The 26,663-nt window shown below is 47.9% G+C and overlaps 1 protein-coding gene across 1 annotated transcript; it reads right to left on the bottom strand.

Annotated features, from left to right (window-relative positions):
• Nucleotides 1-792: 792 nt before the first annotated feature.
• SCNN1G (sodium channel epithelial 1 subunit gamma) lies at nt 793-25,931 on the bottom strand. The gene is made up of 12 exons (XM_007666278.4): nt 25,550-25,931; nt 21,922-22,234; nt 19,173-19,366; nt 18,169-18,272; nt 16,790-16,953; nt 10,056-10,154; nt 8,708-8,825; nt 6,838-6,916; nt 6,694-6,751; nt 5,437-5,498; nt 4,382-4,457; nt 793-2,210 (listed from the first exon to the last, which is right to left on the bottom strand). Exons 1-12 carry the CDS (start codon nt 25,864-25,866, stop codon nt 1,821-1,823), a joined length of 1,974 nt encoding a protein of 657 aa, XP_007664468.3. The 5' UTR covers nt 25,867-25,931; the 3' UTR covers nt 793-1,820.
• Nucleotides 25,932-26,663: the final 732 nt, after the last annotated feature.

Below are 26,663 nucleotides of genomic sequence, written 5' to 3'. Positions count from 1 at the left end.
TCTCAAAACAGTGGGTAGGACACCATCTCCTTACACCGAGCGATCAGCATAGCGCACGTGTCATCACATGTACCTCTTTGCTATCACAAGGCCTATCGATAGCTCCCCTACCAAAGCGTGACAGGGTCAGTCTCTCCTCTTTTTTGAATGGTATTTTTTAAGTGCCAACTATGTGCCAGGCACCTGTACTAAGTGCTTAGATACAAGCTAATCCGACTGGACACATTCCTTGTCTCACAAGGGGCTCAGTCTTAATTCCCATTTTACAGATGAGGTATCTGAGGCACAGAGAAGTGAAGTGTCTTGCCCAAGGCCAGCCAGCAGACAAGTGGCGGAACAGGGATTAGAACCCAGGTCCTTCTGAATCCCATGCCCAGTACTCTATCCACTAGGCCATGCTTTTTCTTGGGTTTGTGAGACAAAACTTCCTCCAGTCCAGCCCTGTGTGTTGGGCAGGGGCTGTTTGTGATCACTCATTCATTTGGTTGTATTTATTAAATGCTTACTGTGTGCAGAGCACTGATAACCCAACCTTAACCCATGATCCTAGATCAGACAGCCTGACCATACATTTCCTGGCCTACAGCTGTTGCCCCAATCAGACACCTGCAGGGGAAACCCCCTAAACAAAATCAGAAAGCTTCTTTCTTGCCTCGAGTTTTCCACCATGGGGCACAGGGCACAGGGTAAAAACTGCCCAACACAAAAAACTCAACCTACTTTCTTCCCATCCTAAGTTGTGCTCTTCAGGACAGACTTCACCCCCATCAGTAGGAAATAAATTCTCAAGGCTCCATTGGCTAAAAAACACACACCATTTATTCAAAAATAGATCACCTTTGGCTGTGTGGTTTACTTTCCAGGCCGTACAGTTTTAAATAATCATTAAAAACAAAACAAAACGACTTCATTGTATTCCACTTCAGGCAAGTATTTCTGTACCTCTCCAGGAGATCTCTAAATGTTTTCCTTGGGACCCAGGCATCCCCCATGAGCCCCACCAGGGACCGCAGGAGCCCAGAATGCCAGAGGTTTGATTATCCAAGTCCTCTTTCAAGTCGACTCTAGTACCATGAACAGATGCTCTGTTGAGAGTTGACTAGGGTAGAGCTAAAGGACCAGAGTCAGAGGCGAAAACCCATCCTTCTGTACGCTCTTTGAGAGACAGCTTTCGCACTGATGAGTTCCTGGCCAGAGCAGCGTGAGGGTCACGGCAAAGTCCCCACCTGATACTGACAGGTTCCAGGCAGAACCTTAAGGCTGCTGAGCATCTTGGGGACATTTTCTCTCCCCTCCATCCATCCCCTCTTCTCTTTGGCTTCTCCGGTGGCCTCGGGCTCTCTCTGCGGCGTCAGTGACTTGGGCCGGGCTCACGGCTCAGCAGGGGCCCCCCGAAACTTTCAGGGTCTGCCTGGAGCGTGGGGTCCCACCACCCCGGAGCAGCTCGGGCGGTAGACGGGTGTCAAGCAGGTGGTCTCCTGGTCCCTTGACCTTTACCCCTGAAGTGCCTCCGTCTGATGATCCCGGTGCCCCTGTGAGTTCACTGTTCTTATACTTCATTTAAGAAAATAACGTGTCTTTTCATCGAAGTTCCAGAAAAAAACCAGTCCCCAGGCTGCTTCCAGGGCTAGCCTCGCCCCTGACCTGCCCGACAGGCAGGTTTTCACAGTTCAGTTAACAGCTCCGGGGAGGCCTACCCAACCCTACCCCACCAAAAGAGTCCAAGGCACCGGCCCACGACGATCACACCCCCCAAAAATGGTCCCGGGTGCTCTTTCCTCTGGGCATCAGCTGGGTCAACAGGGCCCCCAGCCCAGGCCTCAGAGCTTTCCAACATCCTGGGTGTCCTCCAGCTGGGTGGCAAAGGCCCTCTCGAGCCGCAGGGTGTTGTACCTGGGGGGCGGGGTGCCCGGCACGTGAGTCCCTTGGGGCTGGGGCAGCCGCAGGGCGGTGTTGAAGGTGGGCAGGTCATCGTCGGGGATGCAGGTGGGGTTGTCGTGGCCTCCGTGCTCCGGGGGGCTCTCGAGAGACGAGGGCCGCTGTTGGGCCCTGCGCCCGCCCCACCACTCCTTGGCCTTCTGCCAGCGCCGCCGGGCGATGATGGAGAAGAAGTCGATGAAGAAGACCTCGATGATCTCGATGACGCAGACCACGGAACAGCTCATCCACAGACCCAGTTGGCCCCCAAAATTGGACAGCAGGTTCTCAATCTGCAAGGAGACACCGACTCATCATCAACTTGGGGTTCCAAGGCAAGAAGTCGTTCCCAGATCATTTCTACTGTCTACAGGGCTTCTACTCTCTTTCAAGTGGGGTCTTTCCTCACGGTTGATGGTCAAAGGAATTGAGCGCTCAGCATCAAGAGAACCAATTCAAGATCGCCTTGAGGCCGTGGCAGCCAGATTTGGGCTTTGGTACCAATGATCTATATCCCTGGAACCAAAACCACTGGTAAAGGCCTCCTGCATGTCACCGTCACGTGACTCGCCCCTCCTCCAATCCTCCCAACTCATCAGCCTCAAGCTTTTATTGATGCAGGCACATTGCCCGGCCCTGAATTGGGTTCTGTGGAGATTCCGATATTATGTTCCAGAGCAGGAGTGAGTGGCTAGTTAGGGGGTGGCAGATCTCAGTTCTTAACTCCCTAATGGCCCCTCTATTACTACTATTACTGGTAATAATTATGGTCTTTGTTAAATGCTTACTTGTTTGTTTTATGGTACTTGTTAAGCCCTTACAAACCCTGTTCTAAGCCTTGGGGTAGGTAGAAGTTAATTAGGTCACACACAGCCCCTGTCCTGCTTGGGGGCTCCATCTTCAAGTAGGAAGGAGAAGAGGTATTGAATCCCCATTTTACAGTGGAGGAAACAGAGGCACAGAGAAGTTATTACTTTCCCAAGGTCACAAGCAAGCAATTGGCAGAGAAATTGGAAGAGCATTTGGCAGAGCTGGTATTAGAACCCAAGTTCTCTGATTCCCAAGCCTGTGCTCTTTCCACTAGGCCACGCTGTTTCTCACTTACTATGCCAAGCACTTTGCTAAATGCTGGGCTGGGTACAATCCAGTCGGGTCAGGTGCAGTTCCTGTCTCCCACGGGGCTCAGAGTCTGCTGAGCAGGTCTATTAGCTGCCGAAAACTTGACTCCTGAAGAAATGCTAACACACTCATGCGTGCAATCGTATTGATTGAGCGCTTCCTGCGTGCAGACCACTGTACTAAGCGCTTGGAAAGTACAATTCGGCAAAAAACAGTGACAATCCCTACCCAACAACGGGCTCACAGTCTAGAAGGGGGAGACAGATAAAACAAGGAGACAGGCATCAGTAGCCACGCTGATCCTTCTTGGGGACTACAGTGCGACAGGGAGGGTAGACGGGCTCCCTGCTTTCTCACTACGATCCTACCAGTTCCTGGATCATCCTGTACACCTCCTGACTTGCCCCATGGAACGTTGGACTATTTCCAGGATGGTGCCCAGAAAAGCTTCCACAGGTCTCCTTTAACAATCAACCACCTTGTCTCCTGTGCAGTTCCCCACTGACGTTCGGCGGAGCTGAACAGCCAGAGGGCAAGAACCAGGGAGCCAGCCAATGTGCCCCGTGCATAAACAACACAATGCAGAGACAGGTGACCGGCCCTAAATGTCTTTGACATCAGGACAGCCGCGGAGTGAAACAGCAGACAGAGGTGAGTGGCACTGTAGCTACTTCTGCCACCCAATTATTAAGCTGTCAGAGCTTATTATTATAATTATTGATAATAACAATAATAATGATATTTTTAAAGTGCTTATTCCATCCGTACCAAGCGTTAGGGAAGACAATATAAGATAGCAAAATCATCAGATAGGGCAGAGTCCCTGTCCCACACGGGGCTCATAGGTTAGGTGGGAAAGAGAACAAGTAAGTTCTCCCCATTTTACAGTTGAAGAAACCGAAGCACAGAGAAATTCAAGGACTTGCCCAAGGTGAGCAGGAAAATGGCTGAACCCAGGTCCTCTGACTCCCAGGCCTGTGCTTTTCCATCTAGGCTAAAGTGCTGGCTAAAGGGCATCCCTCCCTTTCCCCTCCTTGCTGTTTCTGACTTTTCCCAGTGATGGACTGAGGTGACAGCGAGGTGACAGCGAGGTTCAGAGAAAATCCTCCAGTCATGAAGCAAGGGGAAGGGCCACAGCCTCTGCAAGCCCTTATTTGCACCACTGATCCATGCCAAATCTCCCCTCACCACTCCCTGTGGCCTTCTTCTCTGAGCCCATAGGGTTGCAGGCTCCCACTTCTCTATGGCTTCCCATTTCTCCCCCTCCCCTTCCCCAACACTCTGAATATTCAACCTGGGAGTAAGAGTCATTTTTAAGGGAAATGTGGTGGAAACCATTGCTTACCCTGTTGGCTGGGCTCTCCATGATTGATCTCTGGTTCAGGTCTTTGTAGTAAATCATGAGATTGGCTAAGTCTGTCCTGAAAGAGAATCAAACAGGCAGGCCTTGGAGTCAAGCAGGTATGTGACACATACTGAATTCATTCAGATAACCAGTTGGATCAGTGAAGATGAATTTAGACCAGACAGACCAATTTGCTTAGCTTCAGCTACCTGGATAATGGCAGCTGAGTGGCTATCTGCTATTTAATAGTGATGTTGTAATTTGTTAAGTGCTTACTATGTATCTAATACTGTTGTAAGTGTTGGGAGTAGATACAAATTAATCAGACTGGACCCAATCCCTATCCCACACAGGGCTCACAGGAGAGGGAGAACAGATATTGAATTCCCATTTTACAGATGAGGAAATTGAGGCACAGAGAAGTGAAGTGACTTTCCCAAGGTCACAAAGCAGGCAAGTGGCAGAGCTGGTATTAGAACCCAGATCTTCCAACTCCCAGGCCCGTGTTCTTTCTACTAGGCTACACTGCTTCCTTATAGATGCTTTCCCCCCTACCAGGGTCATTATGAGCCCCCAAAGACTGTAGAAAGCCCTGGCACTGAATTCTGTGCTTCAAGGGACACAATCCATACAGTGCCAACCTTGCGGAGCTCACGATAAAGGTTTTGTGAACAAAATGGCCACCCATGCTGAGAAAGTTTGAACGTTAGGAATGCAAGCTCCAGGCTCTACTGGGGTCTTGTTTTCCTCCTCTTTGTTTCTTTCTTTTTCCATCAAACCTTGGGATCATTGGCCATTCTATGAAGGGAACTCTTGTGAGGGGGTGACCAGCTCAACAATTCCCTAACTCTAGCTGAAAGATGCCAAGAAAGCAAAGGTTTTCCACGAGGGAGTCAAGAGAAGAGGAAGTGGTGGTCACAACAGTGAAGGGGCAAGAGAGTTCCCGCCCAGTGTGGGAGGTGGCAGGGCAAGAAGGAGGAAAAAAAAGGCTCAAAAAAGGGCAAACGGAAGGAGCAGAACTGAGGGGAAAGACATAAGAGCCCAGAGGAACTTACTTGTTTAGTTTTCTTTCTGGTTTCTGGCCCTTGTCCCAAGTTAGAACTGGTAGCATCCATTTCTGGGAGGTGGAACAATATAACCATGAGTGTCCATGGTAAGAGAGAGAATCCTTGATCATGATTCAACTTCACTATGGCCCTGTTTCTACTCTCAAGGGTGGGTATTCTTTTTTTTTTTAAATGGTATTTGTTAAGTGCTTCCTATATACTAGGCACTACTAAGCTCTGGGGAAGATACAAGCTAATCAGGTAGGACGAGGGCCATGTCCCACGTGTGGCTCACAGTCTTAATCCCCATTTTACAGATGAGGTAACTGAGGCACAGAGAAGTTAAGTGATTTGCCCAAGGTCAAACAGCAGGCAAGTCGCAGAGCCAGGAATAGAAATTCATAAGGGCTCTGGGGAGCTTCAGGGATGGAGGCATTTTGGATACTTCAAGGGGTGACCCTTCCCCTGCAAGTCCATTCCTATCAGTGTGTAATTTGTGCAGGGCCTGCTGGAGTTCAGCCCCAGGGCTAGTGGCCAGAGCCCTAGCTTCCATTAGCCCAGGTGGATCTTTGGGGGTGCTGACCACCTGGGCAGTGAGTTGGGTCTTTGGTGATCCAAGAACCTGTCAAGAAGCCAGAAGAACATGTGGTAATGGGAGCAGCTGAAAGTGACAGCATTTCTCTCCTCTATAATGAGGACTCCTCATTACTCTTCCCTGCCCTTGGGCCCTGGGAGGGCTGTATCCATCTCTAGGAGGGGATTGGTGTATCCATCACTAAGAGGGTTGGCTTGTTGGTTTCCAGTGTTCTGGCCCCTCTTCCTGGGCATATGAAGCTCACTTCCTGGGTTAGTCAGAGAGGGACTGCTGGCCTCGTGTTCCAGTGGCAAAACCCAAGCTTGTTATGAGCAGGAAATGTGTCTGTTATTATATTGTACACTTCCAAGTGCTTAGTACAGTGCTCTGCACACAAGTGCTCGATAAGTATGATTGACAGACCTGGAGTCAGGGGATTTACATCTTGCCTCCCAAAGAACCAGTGAGCAGCCTGCAGTAGGTTGGGAAGAAGCATGGAATGGCCCTTAGACTTCAGAGTGACGAGAGATGGGGAATGAGACCTTGAAAGAGGAAAATGTCACCTTGGAGGGGAGTCCAGGTCCAGGGAAGGGAGAGCCCCCAGGCCTAAGGGGCCTCACGAGTGTTCCCCACTATGGCCAGGAAAATAGATCATTTTGGGAAAATGGACCCAAGCCAACTGAAGAACTCACCTCAGAAACGGCAGACGGCCACTGAGCCAGGCTGGTTGTTAGAGCCCATTCTTTAAAACTAGGGATAGAAGAAAGACAGAGTTAGCTGACCAACTCAGAGCTCCGACCGGATTTGTGTCTTTGTCACAGCCCGGCTCGACTCACCTGCACGCTTCTCTGCAGATCACCTGACAGCCCAACTCTTCCCGGACAAAAGCCTGGTGAAGTTTGTAGTAGCAATACACTGTGGAGGGAACAGGGGTGAGTCTGGGATGCCTTCAACCAATGGTATTTATTGAGTGCTTACTGTGTGCAGATCACTACACTAAGCACTTAGGAGAGTACATTAGAGCAGAGTGTGTTGTTTCTTTTTTTCAGTATTGGTTAAGCGCTTACTATGTGTCAGGCACTGGGGTAGATACAAGATTGTCATGGTGGACACAGTCTCTGACCCACATGGTGCTCACAGTCTAAATCCCCATTTTACAGATGAGGTAACTGAGGCATAAAGAGTAGTAGTGACTTGCCCAGGTCACTCAGCAGACAAGTGGCAGAGTCGAGATTAGAACCCAGATCCTTCTGTCTTCCAGGCCCGTACTCTGTTAGGCCACACTGCTTTTAGAGTTGATAGACATATTCCCTGGTCACAGTGAGTTTACAGTGGGGGGGGATTGGGGAGTACCTCAGACCTGCTCTCTGAACATTCACAATAATTTCCACATGCATTTACTCATCTCACCCTCCGCCCTGCCACCCCATCTGTCCTCTGTTTCCCCTTTCACTTTCCCTTTGACCTTTCTCTTTTCTTCCATTCGGCACTTTGCTTCCCACCACTCCCTATTTCTAGAACAACATTCCACTTCTTGAGCACTTTTTCTCCGGTCTTTTAAATCGCTCCTTAAAATTAATTCACCTTTTCTGCCTGGCCTTCAGTTACAAAACTTCTGCTCCTTAGTCATATTTGCTTGACAAAATGTTTCACCTTTATCAGGTTTTTTTTTTCTGTGACTAATTGAAGTGGCAAGGTCTTCAGAGCCTTACTCCCTCCTGGCTCTACCTGCATTCTGAGTCAACAGGCATTGTACAGCTCAGGGTGAAGCTAGGGACAAGAATTAGATGATAAGACTTTCCTATTCTGAGCTTCTGAAAAACCAGTGTGGGACTTAACTGGGCTTGTTGTGCCTGTAATATCACTGATGGTTGTTAAAAGGAAGGATGCCATTTATTGAAAGGAGCCTTGGCCCGAATATGAGATGGTTGGATTCTATTCCCATCTCCATCAATCAATCAATTGCACTTAACGCTTACTGTGCACAGTGCACTATATTAAAGAGCCTTGTCACTTGACCGGTGCTTTAGTTTCTCTGTTAGTTAATCCAGCTGTAAAATGGTGCAAATATGGCTTCCTCTCAGTTTCCCTCTCTAAACCCCAAAGTTTTGAAATCCTCAAATGCAAATTAATCCATCAGTCGGTGTTATTTATTGAATGCTTGTTTTATGTGGAGCACGGTACTAAGCATTTGGGAGAGTAAAATAGAGTTGGTAGACATGATCCCTACCCTCAAGAAGTTTACTATTTAGTTCCTAGAGCAATACTAAATAGAGAAGCTACCCAGGGTGTCCTGCCCACAGTGACACAAAACCCCAGTCAAACTGACCTTCTGAAAGGAAAGTCCCACCCAGACTCTCCCATAATTCTTCCCTCAGTGGGAGGGATCTTCTTCCAACCAGCAAATAAAAGCTGATGGAGAAAGGCCCAGAACCTGTCCTGATGCCCCCCCCCCAGCAGTCGGGTGTTGGTACATCCACCACCTCGAGACCATCCTGTCCCCTAGGCCCCTCAGGGATAAAAAGGAGCTCTGTCTCTGGAGCTTCCAGTGGAATTGAATGACAAAAGTGGTTGTCTCCACTCCAGCTTTTAGTACAGTGCCTGGCACATAGTAAGTGCTTAACAAATACCATTATTATTATTATTATTATTATTATTAAAAGGGAGGCTAAAGAGAGGCTCTCTTCCTGCCGAGATAAAACTTACTCCAGTTGGGGTGTTTCTTGTAGTTGCAATACTCTGCCCCGGGAGGCAGAGGCTGAGTATACTGAGCGCACTGACATTTCTCCACCATCTTCATCTGGAAGCACGAGTGAAGGCAGATCTGCAGGAAGAGACCCAGGAGGTCAGTCCCTTTCTCTCTTTTCAATACACCCCCCAGCTCCCCCAGTTCCAGCAACAGCATAGCCTAATGGAAAGAGCTCGGGCTTGGAAGTCAGAGGACATGACTTCTAATGCCAGCTCTGCCACATGTCTGTTGTGTGACCTTGGGCAAGTCACTTAACATGGGGATCAAGACTGTGAGCCTCATGTGGGAAAGGGACTATGCCCAACTATTGTTATAATTATTATTATTCCAGGCCAGCCCACCCAGCCCCCCAGACTGCAGGATGGGACCCAAACTGACTCCTGCTACTTTGCAGACCCTGTTCCAGGAGATGTTCCCGGTGAGTGGTGCTATTGTGGCCTCTCGCCCTTGTGTCTGTTCTCATCCTATAAATCAGCCTGTGGTTCAGGGCGGAGAGAAGACTTTTGCATAGACAATTTCTCCAAAAGGGGCCGAACCCCCCAGAAAAAGACACCATCATTTCTTAAAGTTGCACTCCAGGAGAAATTTGTCAATTATGATCCACTTATGTATGGGACAGAGGGAACTGGTATTTGCCAGTGGAAATGTACTCCGAGTCCTGCTGGGCAATTAGATAACATCAGGCAGGGATTAGTTATTCACGTGGCCCAGGCGGACACAGGGTCATAATTGCCGGGCTCACTGTTGGCTGTGGAGAACGCTCTTTCTCCTAGTCAAGAAGTTTCTTTATTGTTATATTGTACTATCCTGAGCACTTAATACATTGCTCTGCACACAGTAAGTGTTCAATAAATGCAATTGAGTAAATGGCATAGTGGCTACAGCATGGGCATGGGAGTCAGAAGGTCAGGAGTTCTAATTCCAGCTTTGCCACTTGTCTGCTGTGTGACCTGGGGCAAGTCACTTCACTTCTCTGTGCCTCAGTTCCCTCATCTGTAAAATGGGGATTGAGACTGTGAGCTCCACATGGAACAGGGACTGTATCCAATCTGATTTGCTTGTATCCACCCCAGCCCTTAGTACAGGGCCTGGCACAAAGTAATTACATAACCAGTGCCATCATTATTATCATTATTATCAGTCTCTTTGCTGTCATGGCTGTGATCAAGTCCCTTTGGCCAACACTGGGTTCTGACCTTGAGGTAAATAAAGGTGTTGATGAACACCCCTTTCCCCCAAAACACACACCACCTGTACCAGTATCACGCCCCCCCCCCCCCCCCCCCCCCCCCCGACACCAGCTACCTGGAGAGAATAGGTTGCGTTGTAGATGTTTTTCACGGGCACGTCACTCCCATCCTCAGTGCACTGGCTGTATGGTTGGCTGAGCTTGAAGGACTCCGTCTGCAAATCCCCAAAGAACACAAAGATACACACACCCTAAAACACTGCTGCTTTTCAGGTGAGAGAGGGTCTAAGAGCAACAGACTGCTTCTGAACTGACCTGACTAACCTTATTTGGACACTCTGGGACCAGTAGAGACTACCAACCCATGGGATCCTTGAATGGTTCAAACAAAAGGACCTGGATCTTCCTTGATGGATTACTGCTAAGGGCTTGTTTTCTGGCCTCTCCTCCTCACTCTTCAGGAAGCGATGTCTGTTTATTGTGATATTGTACTCTCCCAAGCTCTTAGTACAATGTTCTGCACATAGTTCGTGCTCAGTGAATACAATTGACTGACTGGTTGGGAAATTTGCTCTCTTCCAGCCCGTGGTGGTTATAATAATTATATTAATAATGTATAAATATAATAATTACAATTATAGTATTTGTTAAGCTCTTATTATGGGCCAAATACTGTCCTAAATCCTGGGGTAGATTATCAGATAATCAGGTTGGACACAGTCCCTGTCTCACATGGGACTCACAGCCTAAGTAGAAAGGAATAGGATCTAATCCCCATTTTACAGAAGAGGAACTGAGACCCAGAGAAATTAAGTGGCTTGTCCAAGGTCACACAACAGAGCCAAGAGTTGAACCCAGATCCTCTAACTCCCAGCCTCATGTTCTTTCCACTAGGCTACATTGCTTTCTTGTATTGCAGAGAAAATACAACTTTTCTAGATAGTAGTAATAGTAATATTAATAGTATAAGTAGTGTTAATTAAGCACTTTCTCGGGGAAGAGCAGGGGCTTGCAACCTATGAATATAAATGCGGGAGGCATGTAAGTAGCTATAAAACAGAACACTCAGACAACATAAAACCAGAAGACAAATATCTATAGGCTGCTGTGGCTAGAGGAGCAGACTTTTAGGCTCCTCATGGAGATCCTTCTTCCATTCTTGAGATCAGCGAGTGTTTCTACAAACTCTAACTGAGGGTTGGAAGGGGGAAACAGTAGTCACCCAGGTGAATGCTAATTCTGAGCGGCTGCTCAAGAGACTCATGTTCAGGCTACACTACTGGATCCTCCCTTTTCAAAACAATTTGGTTCCATCATCGACTCCTCCTGGCTCCCATCTCCCTCAAAATACACCAGAGGTGAGGCCCAATTGAAAGCCTGCAAGTCCCTGAACCAACTGAATTAAAAGGAAGAGCTGAGGATGAGAATCATCCAGAAAACCTCACCAGGCTCTAAACAGGAGCTTGTTGCATCTTCTTGCTTCTTTAGCCTAGGATTAGAGGCTTTTAACTGTCACAATGTCAATTCAGGTTTCTTGGCTCTGGATCAGCGCGATGATTATTATTGGCTCTCGATGGGTTATTCTGTGCCTCTGGGAGAGTCTGGGCTTTAGTTGTTAATGTGCCCAGCGTGGCTCAGTGGCAAGAGCCCGGGCTTGGGAGTCAGAGGTCATGGGTTTGAATCCTGGCTCTGCCTCTTGCCAGCTGTGTGACTGTGGGCAAGTCAATCACTCCTCTGTGCCTCAGTTCCCTCATTTGTAAAATGGGGATTAACTGTGAGCCTCACGTGGGACCACCTGATTACCCTGTATCTCCCCCAGTGCTTAGAACAGTGTTCTGCACATAGTAAGCGCTTATCAAATACCAACATTATTATTATTATCTAGGAGGAACCTGAGACACTTAGGCCCCTCTGAACACACCTGCTGACCATGTGACTCCTGGGCAAGCTTGCCCTCCTCCAGAGTTCAGGAGGGCTCCTGGCTGCATTCCTTTTCTCTTCTTGTGAGGCTCAGGGTGGCCAGGGCCTTCAGTTCTCAGCTCCAAGCACAATCATCTCTGACTACATCCTGCCAATCGCCGCACTGCCCCAGGCAGCAATTCATCGTCCTGTCTAGCTGGCAGTGGCACCCTAACCTGTTCTTGGTTACACGATGGCTTCTGTAGAACCCAATTCGGGTTCGTCTCTCCTTCAGGAGATGGCATAGAGCACACCAAATTCCTCGAACTTGCTGTCTTCGCAGTCAGGGGTCTTGTCTACCAACTCTGTTGTACTGAATTCCCCCAGGTGTGTAGTACAGTGTTCTGCACATAGTAAGTGTTCAATAAATAATAATAGTGATAATAATAACTGTGGTATTTGTTAAATACCTCCTATGTGCCAGTCACTGTTTTTAGTGCTGGGGTGGATTCAACCCAGTCAGGTTGGACACAGTCCCTATCCCACATGGGGCTTACTGTCTTAATCCTCATTTTACAGATGAGGTAACTGAGGCTCAGAGATGTGAATTGACTTGCCCAAGGTCACGCAGAAGACGAGTGGCAGAGCTGGGGATAGAACCCATGTCCTTCTTACTCCCAGGTCCGTGTTCTATCCACTAGGCCATTCTGCTTCTCTACCAATGATTGACTGACTGATTGTACTCTGAGCACTCAATCAATCCTACTTGGAGCATGATGGGCAAAGGTTACTTGGAGATTTTGGGGTTTCCAAGGAATTATTCATGGTTGAAGATTGGGGTGGGGGGAAGTTTGGCTTTGGGCAATGTATTTTGTCTCTGAGATTGGGGACCATGTTTTGGTAAACAGCTCTTCCCTGGGCAGTGATGGCTAGCAGGTTTCCTCAGAGTTCAGTGGCTGGAACAGGGGGCAGGGAACGTGTTCTATCGACTAGGTTGGATTATACTCTCCCAAGCATTTAGTACAGTGCTCTGCACACAGTAAACATTCAATTCACTGATTGATTGATTGAGAGAGCATGAACCTGGGAATCAACAGTTCTAATCCTAGCTGTGCCGCTTGCTGGCTGTGTAATTTTGGGCTGGTTCCCTCATTTATAAAATGGGGATTCAATACCTTTCCCCCCTCCTCCCTAGACTATGAACTCCATGTGTCTGACCTTATTACCCAGTACCTATCCCAGTGCTCAGTACAGCACTTGGCACAAAGTAAAGCCCTTAACAAATGCCATAATTACCATTTATCAACTATTCATTCATTCCTTCATTCAGTTGTACTTATTGAGCTCTTACTGTGTGCTGAGCACTGTACTAAGCACTTGGAATGTACAATTTGGCAACAGATAGAGACAATCCCTGCCCAACAATGGGCTCATAGTCTAAAAGGGGGAGACAGCAAAAAAACCCCACATTCTTGAAAATGCCATTTCCTGGGGACTTCTGAAGGATAAAGGCCCAGGTTGTAAAAAGCGCCACCGGGTCAGCCCAGAAGCCAAGGCCGTAGCGGGAGACCCTCCTATTCCCATTGAGCCCGGCCAGCTATGTGGGCTGCAGTGAACGGATCCCGGAGGAGGTCAGAGTTGCAGGCTGCTGAGAATCCCTTTTACATTTAATGAAACACTTACTATAAAATTTTTCTACCGACAGGTCTAAAGAGGCGGCGGGCAAACTTTGTGAGGTGGGGATGGTCAGGTGGTGGGAGGGGAATGGTGACTGTTCACATGGGAGCAGCCATCAGGACTTATGACGGTACCTAGAAATCATTCTCGGAAAGTGGCAAGCCTGACCGGATTCCCAGCACCTCACTCCATCCCATCCCTGTCACCGCTTTCATCCCTGGCTCGGGCTCCCCTAGGCATCGTGGGCGGCGGTCGCTGAAGCTCCTGGGGGACAGCAGGGAAGGGGAGGTTGGATCTGACCGGGCAGAGGCTCGTGCCCCCCCCCCCCCCCCGGGATGGGGCTGAAGCTAGTGACTGACAGAAAAGGCAGACAAGTGACCCTAATTAGGGAAGGAGGAGGGAGAAGGCTGGACTGGGAAAGGCAGACCTGGTGGTACCTTCCGGCTGCAAGTCAGTCAGCCAGTCAATCATAGTTACTGAGTGCTTACTGTGCACAGAGCTTGTAAGCTTACTGTGTAAGCTCTTGGGAGAGTACAGTACAACCATATCACAGGGAGGGAGCCGGAGGTTGGACCATCAGCTCCTCACTGAGAGGGATCCTCTCCCCTTGGGAGAAACTGAGGCCCAGAAAGGGCAGGGGCCGGCCCAGCAACACCAAGTGAACCAGAGGCAGAGGCGGATGATGGGAGGGAGAGCTGGCTCCCCGCACAGCCGCGTTAAATGAGGAGGTGGCAGTGGACATGGCAGCTGCTATGACACTACCGGGATTCCTTCTGCTGCCCTCAGGGTGGCTTTATAGACCCACTCAATTTTCACTACAGACCTTTCATGAATTTGCAAACGGTCGGCAACCTTGGAGGGCGATCCCTGAACGGGGGCATCTCCGAAACCCCATATCCCAGCAGCCTCCTCTTCACAAAACCCCTGGTCACCCCAGAAACTTTGCCCCACCTGCCACGGAAAGGTCTTGGCAGTGACTTGGGAGAACTTTCTGTGTACCACCGGATGTGGACCATTTCCCAGGGGCTGCTCCCTGAATAGTTCCCTGAATTTTGCGGTCTCCTTGTTTCCAAAGCTGCTACTGGGTGAGGCCTTCCCTCAGCGGCTATAACCAGCTCATCCAAACTGCTTCTGGGCAACAATTCCAGTGGATTGCTTGCTTTCATCTCCAAATGGAGGGGAGAGGGAAGGGAAAGGAAGGATACGATCAAATTGTTTTTGCGTTTCTGTGGTTCCTATTGTCTTAGGCAGCAATTACCATTTTCTCCCTTGGGTTTCCAGGGATGACACAGCTCATGGCCTGGAAGAGGTTGTGGTTGTCAGGGCCTCCCTCTGCTGACTGATTGAGGCAGAACTCCAACTGAGGAGTGGGAGGGAGGCAGCCTGGCAAAACTTCTGCTAACTCACCGGACGGGACTGAGCTTTAGTCAGCTGCTTTGGAAAAGAAGCTACCCGGCTACTTTTCTTCCAGATCCATCAGTTAATCAATTAGTGGTATTTATTCACTGTCTACTGCGTGCAGAGCACTTGGAAGAGTACAGTAGAGTTGGTAGACAGGATCCTTGCCCTCAAGGAGCTTAGAGTTTAGAGGCGGAGACAGATAGATGTCAGCCTGGCGAATTTGGGAACTGGAATGCCCAGGGGTGGGGCCTGCTTTTTTCACTGATGACTTTTGGAACTGGGTCTTCCTGGTGCCTGCCCAGGGACAGGGTATCCCCCCACTGCCTGTCTGGGATCTGGGCATGGGTCCCGTTGGCTGAATTTCCTCAGGGTCTTTGCCTCTGCCTGCTTGCCCCACGGAAGACATTTATATGCTCTGGGGTTTGTTTGACTGAAGATGCCAAACCCTTCTGCTGCCCCAGAACTGGCAGACTGGTCACTAATAATAATAGTAATAATTATGATATTTGTTAAGTGCTTACTATGTGCCAGGCACTATACCAAGCAGTGGGGTAGATACAAGCGAACTGGGTTGGACGTAGTCCCTATCCCACATGGGACTCACAGTCTTAATCCTCATTTTGCAGATGAGGTAACTGAGGCACAGAGAAGTGAAGTGACTTGCTCACGGTCACATAGAAGAAAAGTGGGAGGCAGGATTAGTACCTATGACCTTCTGACTCTCAGGCCCATGCTCTATCCATTACCATGCTGCTTCCCATCCTCCTGTGTTTCAGAATATAAAGGTTTCAAGCCAGTCTGGCAGATATCATTTTTCACTTGCCGTTATTCATTTATCTGTCTCCTCCTCTAGACCATAGGCTCACTGTGGGCAGGGAACATGTCAACCAACGGTGCTATACTGCACTCTCTCAAGCACTTAGTTCAGTGTTATGCTTAAAGTAAGCACTTAATAAATCCGATCGATGATGTTGGTGATTGTCCTTGGCAAAGTAACGATTTATGCGAGGAATGTGGGAAAATAGGAAAAAAATAATTCTGAAGGTTTAGGTGTCTGTTTTTAGTGGTTCTACCACTGTCTTGCCCTGGTGAAATGTAACCAACGGGTTCAGCCCTTCACCTGCACATTTGGTTCCTGATCCTGCTGGTCTCCCTAGGATGAAATTCCAAAGAGGGTTTCCTTACTGCCAAACCAGGTCTCTCAGCTTTTGATCATGGGCTAATGCCTTGGGCAGTAGCCTGCACTTCACATCTAGCAATGAGTCAGCAAGTCCAACTAGTCCTGCCAAAGGAATTGAACCACAAGTCCAGCAAGGAAGGGAAAATTAGAAACCACAAAGGGAGCCAAGGTGATAAAGGCAGTGGGAGTTGTGTGGGTGGCGGGGAAGGAAAGGACAGGAAAGGAGGGCACGTAGGATGGCCTAGTTGAAAGAGCAAGGGCTTGGGAGTCAGAAGAACTGGGTTCGAATCCCTCTCCTCCACTTGCCTGCTATGTGACTTTGGGCAGGTTCACTTCACTTCTGTGCCTCAGTTTCCTCATCTGTAAAATGGGGATTCAATACATGTTCTCCCTCCTATTTAGACTGTGAGCCTCATGTGGGACAAGGACTGTGTCTGACCTGATTATCTTGTATCTACCCCAGTGTTTAAAACAATGCTTGACACAGTGCTTGACCTCTAAACCATTTCCTCATTGTGGGTAGGGAACGCCTCTACCAACTCTGTTGAATTATACTCTCCCAAGCGCTTAGTTCAGTGCTCTACCCACAGTAAATGCTCAATAAATACCATTGATTGATAGTAAGCGCTTAAAAAATACCATAAAACAAACAAAAAAAACCCCAATCCCAGGAGAAAAATAGCAGGTTCTTACCAGGTGCATTCCTATCGAAGTGGCAGTTGCCGTCTCAACCTCTGTCCCTATATCTTCGATAAAGGGATATTCATCTTGGCGGTGGACGATCACTTTGGCCCCAGTCGATGACACCAGGAAGGGGTTATAGTCCTCTTCGTCAATATAAAGGATAACCTGCAACCCTGGAGGAGAAGCCATAACACTGGGTGAGTAGTGGCTAGCATGAAGGTGAACACCCCCTCTCCTCTATTTCTCTGGGGCCTCCAAACTTTGTGTGAACCACAGCATATCCTCACAGGAGATGCATATCTGCCCTCAGAGGCCTGCGCGGGGCCTGGCTGTAGGCTCAACTGAACAAATAGAACACCCAGTGGGGGAGATGTCATGGCCTAGTGGATAGAACACGGGCCTAGGAGTCAGAAGGTCCTGTGTTCCAAATCCAGCTCTGTCACTTGTCTGCTTTGTGGCCTTGGGCAAATCACTTCACCTCCTCTATGCCTCAGTTACCCCATCTGTAAAATGGGCATTAAGACAGTGAACCCCATGAGGGACAGGGACTGTGTCCAACCTGATTTGTTTGTATTCACCCCAGCGCTTAGTTCAGTGCCTGGCACACAGTAAGCACTTAATAAAGACCATTATTATTATTATTATATTGTCCACACTTCTGAGGCCTGGCTCTGGATGGCCCCTGCTGGCCCTTCCCAGCCCTCACAGGTATACCACAGGGACAAGTCCCAAAGAGACCTGTGGGGAGCCTATCAAGTAATGGACCAGGTGTGTGGAGAGAGAGAGAGAGCGAAGAGAGAGAGACTCACAAATGCCCAGGCTTTGATCTACAAATTGTCTTCCCATTGGTAGATGGCTCTCTAAACACTACCAATTTCCCAGGCTCCTCCTTTAACCAACGAGAGGCTCTCTAGATAATCCAGAAGGTTGGAAGTATAAGGGTGAAGCCTAAGACCAGGAAAGATGTATTCTTAGTAGAAGTGTCTCTCTTTTCCCCTCTATTCCGATTGCACAAGGAAGGCATTAGCTGAAACTCTAAGTTGGAACCAAACACCTGCAAGAATGGTCCCTTGAGTTAGTCTGAAATTAGGTAAGCTTCTATAGCTTACCAACAGAAGCCTTCTGGTGCCCTCTATGTGGATCTGTCACTTCTACTACCTCAGGGGAAAAGAAGAGAAGTCTGATAGTAAAATACATTAGGCAACTAGACACGGAACTGAGGGAGAGATTGCTCTTGATGGAAAAATGCTGGAAAAGCATCACTGCTGTCTCTCTGATCTTGGGACATAGAGGGGAGAGAATATACAACTGTCTAAAGTTCCTTGGTTAATGCTTCTGCCGATGAGCCAGTTTCTGACAGAATACTGATCAAGACCTAATGTTCTTACCGTATTCACTGCCTCCCATAGAAGTGCTGAGGACTGTCTTGTTGGCTCCATTGTTGAAAGTATAGCAATTGCCATGCATCGGGTGATGAAAAAGAGTGAAGTTCCTAAAGGGATGAAGCAGGTGTGAATGAGACTCAAACTAAAGGGGCAGAGCAAGGATGAAGTGGCATTTTAAACATTGGCAAGGCAGTGTTCCCATTTCCCCTTCTTCCAACTCTTGGAAGCTCCTCTTGTTCCCCTCTTCCTTGCTTTTCTTCCAGAACGTCTTCCCTGTTTCTAATTACTCTTCCTTCTCCGGATCGCATTTTCTAGTCCCTTGTCCAACACCTCTGACTCACCCCACCCAATCAATCAGTGGCACTTATTGTGTGCCTACTGCATGCAGAACATTATACTAAGCACTTGGTAGACACAATCCCTGTACATATAATAGATTTGGTAGTCACAATCCCTGCCCTCAAGAATTTGTAATCTAGTAGGGGTGACAGACATTAAAGATAGGGGAAAGGACAGAGTATCCCAATATGTACATAAGTGCTGTGGGGTGGGAATCAAAGTGCTAAGGGGTTCAGACCTAAGAGTGAAAACTATCACTAGGAAGGGCAAATTGGGTGGGGGAATGAGGGGTTAGACAGGAAGGGCTTCTTGGAGGAGAAATCATTTAAGTAGGGCTTTGAAGAATGGGAGAGAGATGGTCTTTCAGATATGAATGGGGAGGGAGTCCCAGGCTGGAGAGAGGACCTGAGCAAGGTGTGGATGACAAAAGAGCCGAGAATGAAGCACGGTAAGAAGGTTGGCTTTAGAGAATCAGTAGTAAATGAAAAAAACACTTTTCTGAAAATGATTGAGGGGTCTATGATGCCTACTTTAGACTCAAAGCTTTCCATCTAAAACCCAACAGGAAGTGAGTAATAGGTTTTAGGCACCAAAGGACCCTGCCCTCTGGGGAAGGGAATACCTAAAGACCAAAGACAGGGCCAGGAGGCTGCTTTTGACCAACTGACCTTGAGTCACATGAGATGCCATCAAAGAAGCAGGTGACCAGCAGTTCCTCGATAGAGTAGCTCATGTTAATTTTCTTCTCCAGGGGCACCTGTGCCATGATGTTCATGTAGTGTAACTTGTACCATTCCTGAATGGCATTCACCCCTGAGCTGAAGGTGTAGACGGCACAGTCACTGGTGTCATTAGTAGCACACTGTTAATGAGAGAGGGAACACTGTGAGGCTCTGCTAGAAATTTGGAGGTGTGGTTCTAAGCTAGGATCCCTTCCTAGTCCCTTTGTCCTGTGAGAGAATGAGGAAGTCCTGTCTCTGCCTCTGACAGATCTGTTGGGCCACCAGGTCCCGAGGCTCAAGGACTTGCCCAGACCCAGTGCCATCTACGAGGGGGTTCAGTCAGCCCGGAGAGACCATGAGGGATCTGCTCTGTGGGGCAGGAAGCTATGCCAGTCAATGCAAGTAGCTGGAAAAGCCCGGTCAACAAAGTCAAATGGAGGATTAAACAATTGTGTGGTCAATCAGGCAGTTGATCTGGATAATCCAGACAATAAATTCCTCTCCGGGCCACAGGGATCGCGGTCACCGCTAGTTTGTTACTAAACCGTCCGCTTCACTTGGACTGTGGCCTGGGGACTAGAGCCCTGGACAGGAGCCAGAGAGCTAGGGGCCATAATCTCAGCCTTGTCCCTGAATTGCTGAGGGCAAATCCTTTAATTCCTCGGGGCCTCTGTTTTTCCAGTTGGAAAAAGGGGATCATTCCACCTGCCTCTCCTTGTCTCATGGGCAAATTATAATGGTAGATGTGGAAAATACGTATGTAAGTACTTTGGAGAAAAAGTGCTGTATAAAACAAGGTATTACTATAATGATAGAATGGTCAGGGTACTTCCTTATGAGGACTTCAGGAAATGAATGTCAAAGAGATGTGGGTTAAGAGAGGGTGAAGACAACGTGAATGAGGTTATTGACACTTTGGGATAATGGGAAATTGGGAAAAGCGTTCTACAAAAATAGGACAGATTTCACTTGTGAGAAGTGGAGGGATTTCACTTATCGGTTACACTGCAAATGCAGACTGGGGAAAGATTGACTAGGCACAAGTCCTGCCAGAAAAAGATTTGAAGGTCATAGATGGTGATCAGCTAAATATGATTCAACAAAGTACAACTGTTATTTAAAAAGCCATGGCACATATACAAAGCCATGGTTCATCTACGTCCCAGTTAGCATTCTTAACTGAGTCTGTGAAAATAGAGTGTGAAGTGAAAGAGCAGTAAAAAAAAGTTTAGTTTCCCATAAGAAAAGAATGTAAAGTGCATAACTGCATTCCCAGGATCTTCCCCAAGTTGAACAAAACAATATCAATATAAAACTGTGATTAAAACCCCCAAATCAAACAATCAGCCATAATAAAAGATGGTGAATTTAATTTTTAAGACGTATGCAAGCAAATGCTTTATTTGCCAAGGGTTGTCTTTCATGTGCTAAAGAAAGGCATCTTGGGCTATCACATTTGGAGAGTTGCCATCACCTAATTCTAAATTGAAATGGACTTTAATCACTCTATTTAACTCTGTCTAAATATCTCCAAGATTGAGAGCCAGGAGGAGGGAGGTGTTTAAGTAAAGGCAACCTTAGCAACATCATCAGGAAGTGAGAGTTTTGTAAGAAATGCCAGTGTTAAAGTTCCAAATTAAATTAATTCTAAATTAAAATTTAGCTTGAAAAGAGGTTAAAAAGGAGAGTGTTATTTCAGGAACCCCTGTCCTGGGATGCAAGAGCAGCAGTGTGAGCTAGTGGAAAGAGCACGGGCCTGGGAGTCAGAGGACCTGGGTTCTAATCCCATCTTCACCACTTGTCTCTGCTACGTGTTCTTGGACAAGTCACTAAAGTTATCTGTGCCTCAGTTACCTCATCTATAAAATGCATTTTGAAACTGACCCCAGTGTGGGACAGTGACTGTGTCCAACTTGATTAACTTTTATCTACTCCAGTGTTTAGAACAGTGACTGGCACATAGGAAGCACTTGACAAATACCATTTAAAAAAAACCCCAGGAAGAAATACTTTCACTTTGCTCCACAGGGATCAAATCCTTACTAAGGCATGATGGCTAGCTTTTTCAACAAGGAAAAGACATGGAGAAATTAGAAATTAGAAATTTTGTCACCTAGAACAGGGTGACAAAAAAGATTCGTGAAGTGGAAAAGAAGTTCTATGAGAAAGAATTGGGGATATTTAGCTTAAAGAAGAGAAGGCTAAAGGGTGGCTTAACAATCATGAAGTGCATGAGGCTTTTATGGGAAGATGCTGACCAAACTAGAGGAAATTGGTTTAATTTAAAGCAAGAGAGATCTTTGTTGGACAAAGGAAGAACTTTTAGGATTGTCAGGATGATGAAACATTGGAATGGGTTACTAAAGGAAGGTTGGTTTTCTTCTGTCCCCAGAGATCTTTAAGGAAAGAATAAGCACCCCCTATCCCTCTGTCCTGGATGGTTTAGTTATTCACTTGCCTGCCGGTTGATAGGTAACTCAGCGACCCTTCCAACTGTAGGCTCCTGAAATAGGGATTCAAGAACTGGAAATTCAATTCACAAAGTCTTAGGGGAGACTGGTGCGGATAGGACCAAGGAGAGGATAGAAGTGATGTCATAGAAAACTGCTTCCTTAGGACCACTCCTTTCAGCGGGGAATGCTCCATGCAGCCAGGACGCAGCAGGCCCCTGAGCCACAGGTGGTTTGGGTCTTACCAGTTGGAAGCCCACAATGTCCTTGGCCTCTTGCATATGCATGACTCCGGAGTTTTTGTGGATGATGTTGGCGCTGATTTTCCGCTTTCTTCCTGTGATGAATTCAGTAGCCTTCTTGCCAGTCTCATTTGGCTTGAAGGACAAAAGAGGTAGGATGTTCAGGAACTTAGGACTCGTGTCCTCCCGGGAAGAGTTTGGGACATCAGCGTGCCGGCGTTTTCGATTCTTGATTTCATTTAGCCCATATAAACTCCTCAGGGCATTTTTGGTCTCCTGGTCCAGGTCGGCCAGGACCTCTTTCACTGCACTGTACCTGCCGTTCCAGAAGGAGAGGATCAGAAATTGAATCATGGGGGTTGCTGAGGTTTTGTCTAGAAAGCTTTGACCCAGGGACCACTCTGGTTTTAGTTTGGCTAATTTTCCTAGCTCTCCCCTTCTGTTTATTAACTCAGCTTTAATAACTTTCTGTAACCCTAAATGGCTTTTCTGTAGATATTACAAAAGGTGGGACTGGCTCATTTCTAAGACTTGTATTTTTATATTTGCCACCTCATATTCATTCAATAATATTTGAGTGCTTACTATGTGCAGAGCACTGTACTAAGCACTTGGAATGTACAATTCGGCAACAGAGACAATCCCTGCCCAATAACGGGCTCACATATCCGACAGACCATCACTCTCCCCAGTGTCAGAGCCCTACTAAAAGAACATCTCTTCCAGGAAGCCTTCCCTGATTAATCTTTCATGTCCCTATCCCATTTTCCCTCCCTACAGTATCCCCTATACACTTAGATCGATATTCCCCAAGCACTTAGGTACTCACCCCACCCCACAGCACTCATGTACATATCATTCTACTCTGTAATTGATTTGAACATTCATTCACTTCACTCATATTTATTGAGCACTTATGTGTGCAGAGCACTGTATTAAGCGCTTGGGAGAGTACAGTTACAACAATAAAGCGACAAATTCTCTGTCCACATCTATCTCCTGTGATTGATTGTAAGCTCCTTGAGAGCAGGGATCATGTCTACTTACTCTGTCATACCCTCCCAAGGGATTTTTTTTAAAAAAATGGTATTTATTAGGTACTTAACTGTGTGTCAAGCACCGTTCTAAGCACTGGGGTAGATAAAAGTTTATCAGGTTTATGGTCCCATGGGGCTTACGGTACAAGTTGGAGGGAAGTGGATTTAATCTTCATTTTACAGATGAGGCAACTGAGGTGCAGAGAAGTGAAATAACTTGCCCAAGGTCACACAACAAGCGATTGGCAGACCCGGGATTAGTACATGGGACCTCCGACTCTCAGGCCCGGCTCTTCTCACTAGGCCATGCTGCTATTCTACAGTACTTAAATTCAGTGCTCTGCACATAATAAATGTTCAAAACAATACCACTGATTGACTGCTTCTGGCAGTCAGGCACTATGGTTCCCCTGCTGCTGCCCGAGGATCATCCAACAATCAAAAGCAGCTGCTGGCTGATGCCCACTGACCCCAAGTCCCCAAGCAGCTTGGACCGTGCTTGGTTGTCCACGTGCCCGACGTGTTTACGGAACCTGCTCTAGACTGTGGCGACGCTCTGGGGAGAGGGCAGTGGACATCCCCAGGCCTCAGAGCTTCCTTCTGCTCAGAGTAGCCCCTTGGGAGCTATGGAGTTCCGGCCACTCCACCAACCCACATGCTGATGGATGGTGGAGAGTCCTCCCAGAACCTCTCATCCCACCTAACAATCTGGAAATTGGGGGTTGCTCAGGTTTGGAGTAGGCTCTGCCCCAACATAAGCAGCTGCTGGCTCCCCAAATCTGCTCCACATCCAACCTGAACCCCAGAGTTGTCCAGCAGCCTGGGTGAATTCTGCAGGGCTGTCAAAGCGGTCTGAAGGCTTGGGGTGAAATCTGGCTTAGTTCTCCTGCCATTCTGCCTTTCAGAGTTCCAAGTCTCCTGGGCTACTGGAATGAGGAGACCTGAAATTTATTCCTAGCTTTGCCCCCGACTCACTGCATGACCATGGACAGGACACTACCTCGAGAGCAACCCACAGGTTGAGTGGGAATGGCCCCACTTTCTCTCTATCTCCCAAGACGGATTACGGATTCCTCAGAAGAAAGAATTCCTGAGGGCGACCCATTTCCAACCACCTGCAGAGCAGATGATAGAACTATTTTAATTGGTGCAAATGAATGATCCCAATTACCATGCTGGTGCCTCTGGAGAGAGAGGAGGCAGGAAGTCACGAAGGGGACTTAGTCAAGACTGGGCTTCCCTCTCTGAATCAGAAGCAAGGCCACGTCTTGCTGAGAGGGAAAGGGGCCCTGAGTTGCTCAAATGGGCTGCCGAGGTTTCCTCAGTCTGGGCAGCACGGCCTAGTGGAAAGAACACTGGCCTGGTAGTCAGAAGGATCTGGGTTCTAATCCTGCTCCACAACTTATCTGCTGTGTCACCTTGGGCAAGTCACTTCACTTCTCTGTGCCTCAGTTCCCTCATCTGTAAAATGGAGTTAAGACTGTGAACCCTGTGTGGGAGAGGGGCTGTGTCCAACCAAATTATCTGTATATACCCTAGCGCTTAGTACTCTCGGCCAGGTAAGCGCTTAACAAATACCACAATAATAATGATAATTATTATTGTTATTATTCAAGGGGACTGCCTTCACTCTACCAGAGGGAAGATGCTCAGACTGCAGAAGTCACTTCACGGCATTTATTTTCTAATGGCCTCACATTTCACTCACGGCAACTCGGTCATCCCCCACTTCCTGTTCCGTGGCAGCCCTCAGCATGGAGGCAGAGAGGCCAGTGACTAGCCTGCCGATGCCAGGTTAGACATGAGGAAAAACTTCCTGATTCTACGGCTCTGTTCCCAAGGAGGGTGTGGAACGCTCTGCAGAGTTTTTTGGAATATGCTAGTCAGCAATCTGCCTGGGACAGATTAGGAATGAACTCATAGGGAGGTGGTGGGATGGACAAATTGACCTCTCTAAGATAGGCCTCCCACCTGTCCACGTTTCCCAGAGTCAGTCCCTGTTCGAATCCGTCTGGAGACTGGAAGCTCATTGTGGGCAGGGAATGTGTCTGTTTATTGTTGGATTGTACTCTCCCAAGTGCTCAGTACAGTGCTCTGCACACGGTAAGCATTCAATAAATATGACTGAATGAATGAATGGTCCAGGGGCTAGCTGACCCCTGACCCACAGGTCACCCCTGAGCGTCCCTCCCAAGACAGGGCTAATTTGAGCAGGTTGCATTTAACACTGAATTTAAGGCTTTTGGAGTCAGAACCTCTTGAACCTATGGGTCATTTATACCCATCCAGGAATGAATGTATACCAAACAATATGTCAGTAAAGGAGGGGCCCCCTGAATTTACTGGGGAGAAGCTTCAGTCCCTGATTCCATGGAAAGAACCGAACCGGCTGACCCGAAAAGGGCTCCGGGAGCCCGAGGAGCCCTTGCCATATCCAGGAGATTGGGTGTCACTTCAGAGGCCATCTGGTCCTCCTCCAGCCCTCCACAATTTTCCCAGTGCTCCTCCTCCCATTAGGCAGTAGGCAAGAACTACCCCCCTTGTCTCTGCCTGCCGGTGTCCCCCTCCCCCAGCCCAGATCCCCAGACACTTGCTTGTAGGGGTTGATGTTGCAGATGGTGACAGCGGGGAAATCCAGCTTCTGGAAATGCACCGTGATGGAGACGGAGACGGTGTAGAAGGAGAGGATGAGCAGGGCGCATTGCCAGATGATCAGCCCCACGGCCGTCAGGGTGAATATGATCCAGATCAGCCGGCGGAGGCGGCCCCGGGAAACCACGATGCGACGGCAGCCGTGAGTGTTGGTGTTGAGGCAGTACCATTTCATCAGCTCCTTGATGGTCGGGGCCTGAGGCCCCGTGACAGGTAGATTCTTCTTGATCTTGGCAGTGATCTTCTCCCCCGGCGCCATGGTGGAAGCACGATCTACTAGGGGTCAGGGTGGAGGTTGGCAGTAGCGTTCTGGGTCGGACAAATCAGGAAAACTAAGTCACTTAATGTCTCTGGGCTTCAGTTTCCACATCTGTGAAATGTGGAATCTACAGCTGTTCTCCTTCCTCCTTAGATTGAGAGCCCAGTGAGGGACGGCGACCGTATCCAACCCACTTATCATGTGTCTACCCCACTGCTTAGTACAGTGCTTGGTACACACTAAATGTTTAACAAATACTATTATAATTAACATTAATATTTGTAATAACAATGATAAAATCAGAGCTATCCAAGGGACAGAAAAAACTCACATTAATTCCACATATTCCCCGAAGGCTTTAGTCTCTCTCTCTCTCTTGCTGTCTCTTGGGTACGTGTGAGTGGGATCCCTAGGATCTCTGGCTCTTTCTCTTTTCCCTTTGGCTGGGGAGAGTGCCAAGCAGACCAGAGGAAAATCCCACTCCCTTTATCTTCTGGACAATTTGCACATATGTTTTTGGCCCATTCTCCAGGATATTTGTTTTTGAATCGTGCTTGCTGCCAAAAACTCTGTCTGCTCCTCTTACAGCTCCTGACCTGCCTCTGTGGGACTGGGTGAGGATTAACTAGTAAATGACAGTAATGCAAATGTGAGAATTTGAGAACTTTAAATTTCTGCCAAAGTGTTATTATTATTTTGAGTGCTGTGTGACCTTGGGTAAGTCACCTAGCCTCTCTGTGCCTCCATTTATTTATCTGTAAAATGGAGATAAAAACAGCTGCTCTCGCTACCTTTTA

This window comes from Ornithorhynchus anatinus, chromosome 2 (assembly GCF_004115215.2).
Source record: "Ornithorhynchus anatinus isolate Pmale09 chromosome 2, mOrnAna1.pri.v4, whole genome shotgun sequence".
In the NCBI taxonomy this organism is placed as follows: domain Eukaryota; kingdom Metazoa; phylum Chordata; class Mammalia; order Monotremata; family Ornithorhynchidae; genus Ornithorhynchus; species Ornithorhynchus anatinus.
This window is presented reverse-complemented; position numbering and strand designations above follow the sequence as displayed.

Bases quoted from the DNA above. Each gene is read 5' to 3' on its own strand.
- SCNN1G (XM_007666278.4), bottom strand. From the start codon at position 25,866: ATGGCGCCGGGGGAGAAGATCACTGCCAAGATCAAGAAGAATCTACCT. The intron at 16,954-18,168 runs GTAAGAACATTA...CTTCTCCTCCAG, and splicing joins TATGGGAGGCAGTGAATACG to GGTTGCAGGTTATCCTTTAT. The intron at 6,917-8,707 runs GTAAGTTTTATC...TTCCCTCCACAG, and splicing joins CAAGAAACACCCCAACTGGA to TGTATTGCTACTACAAACTT.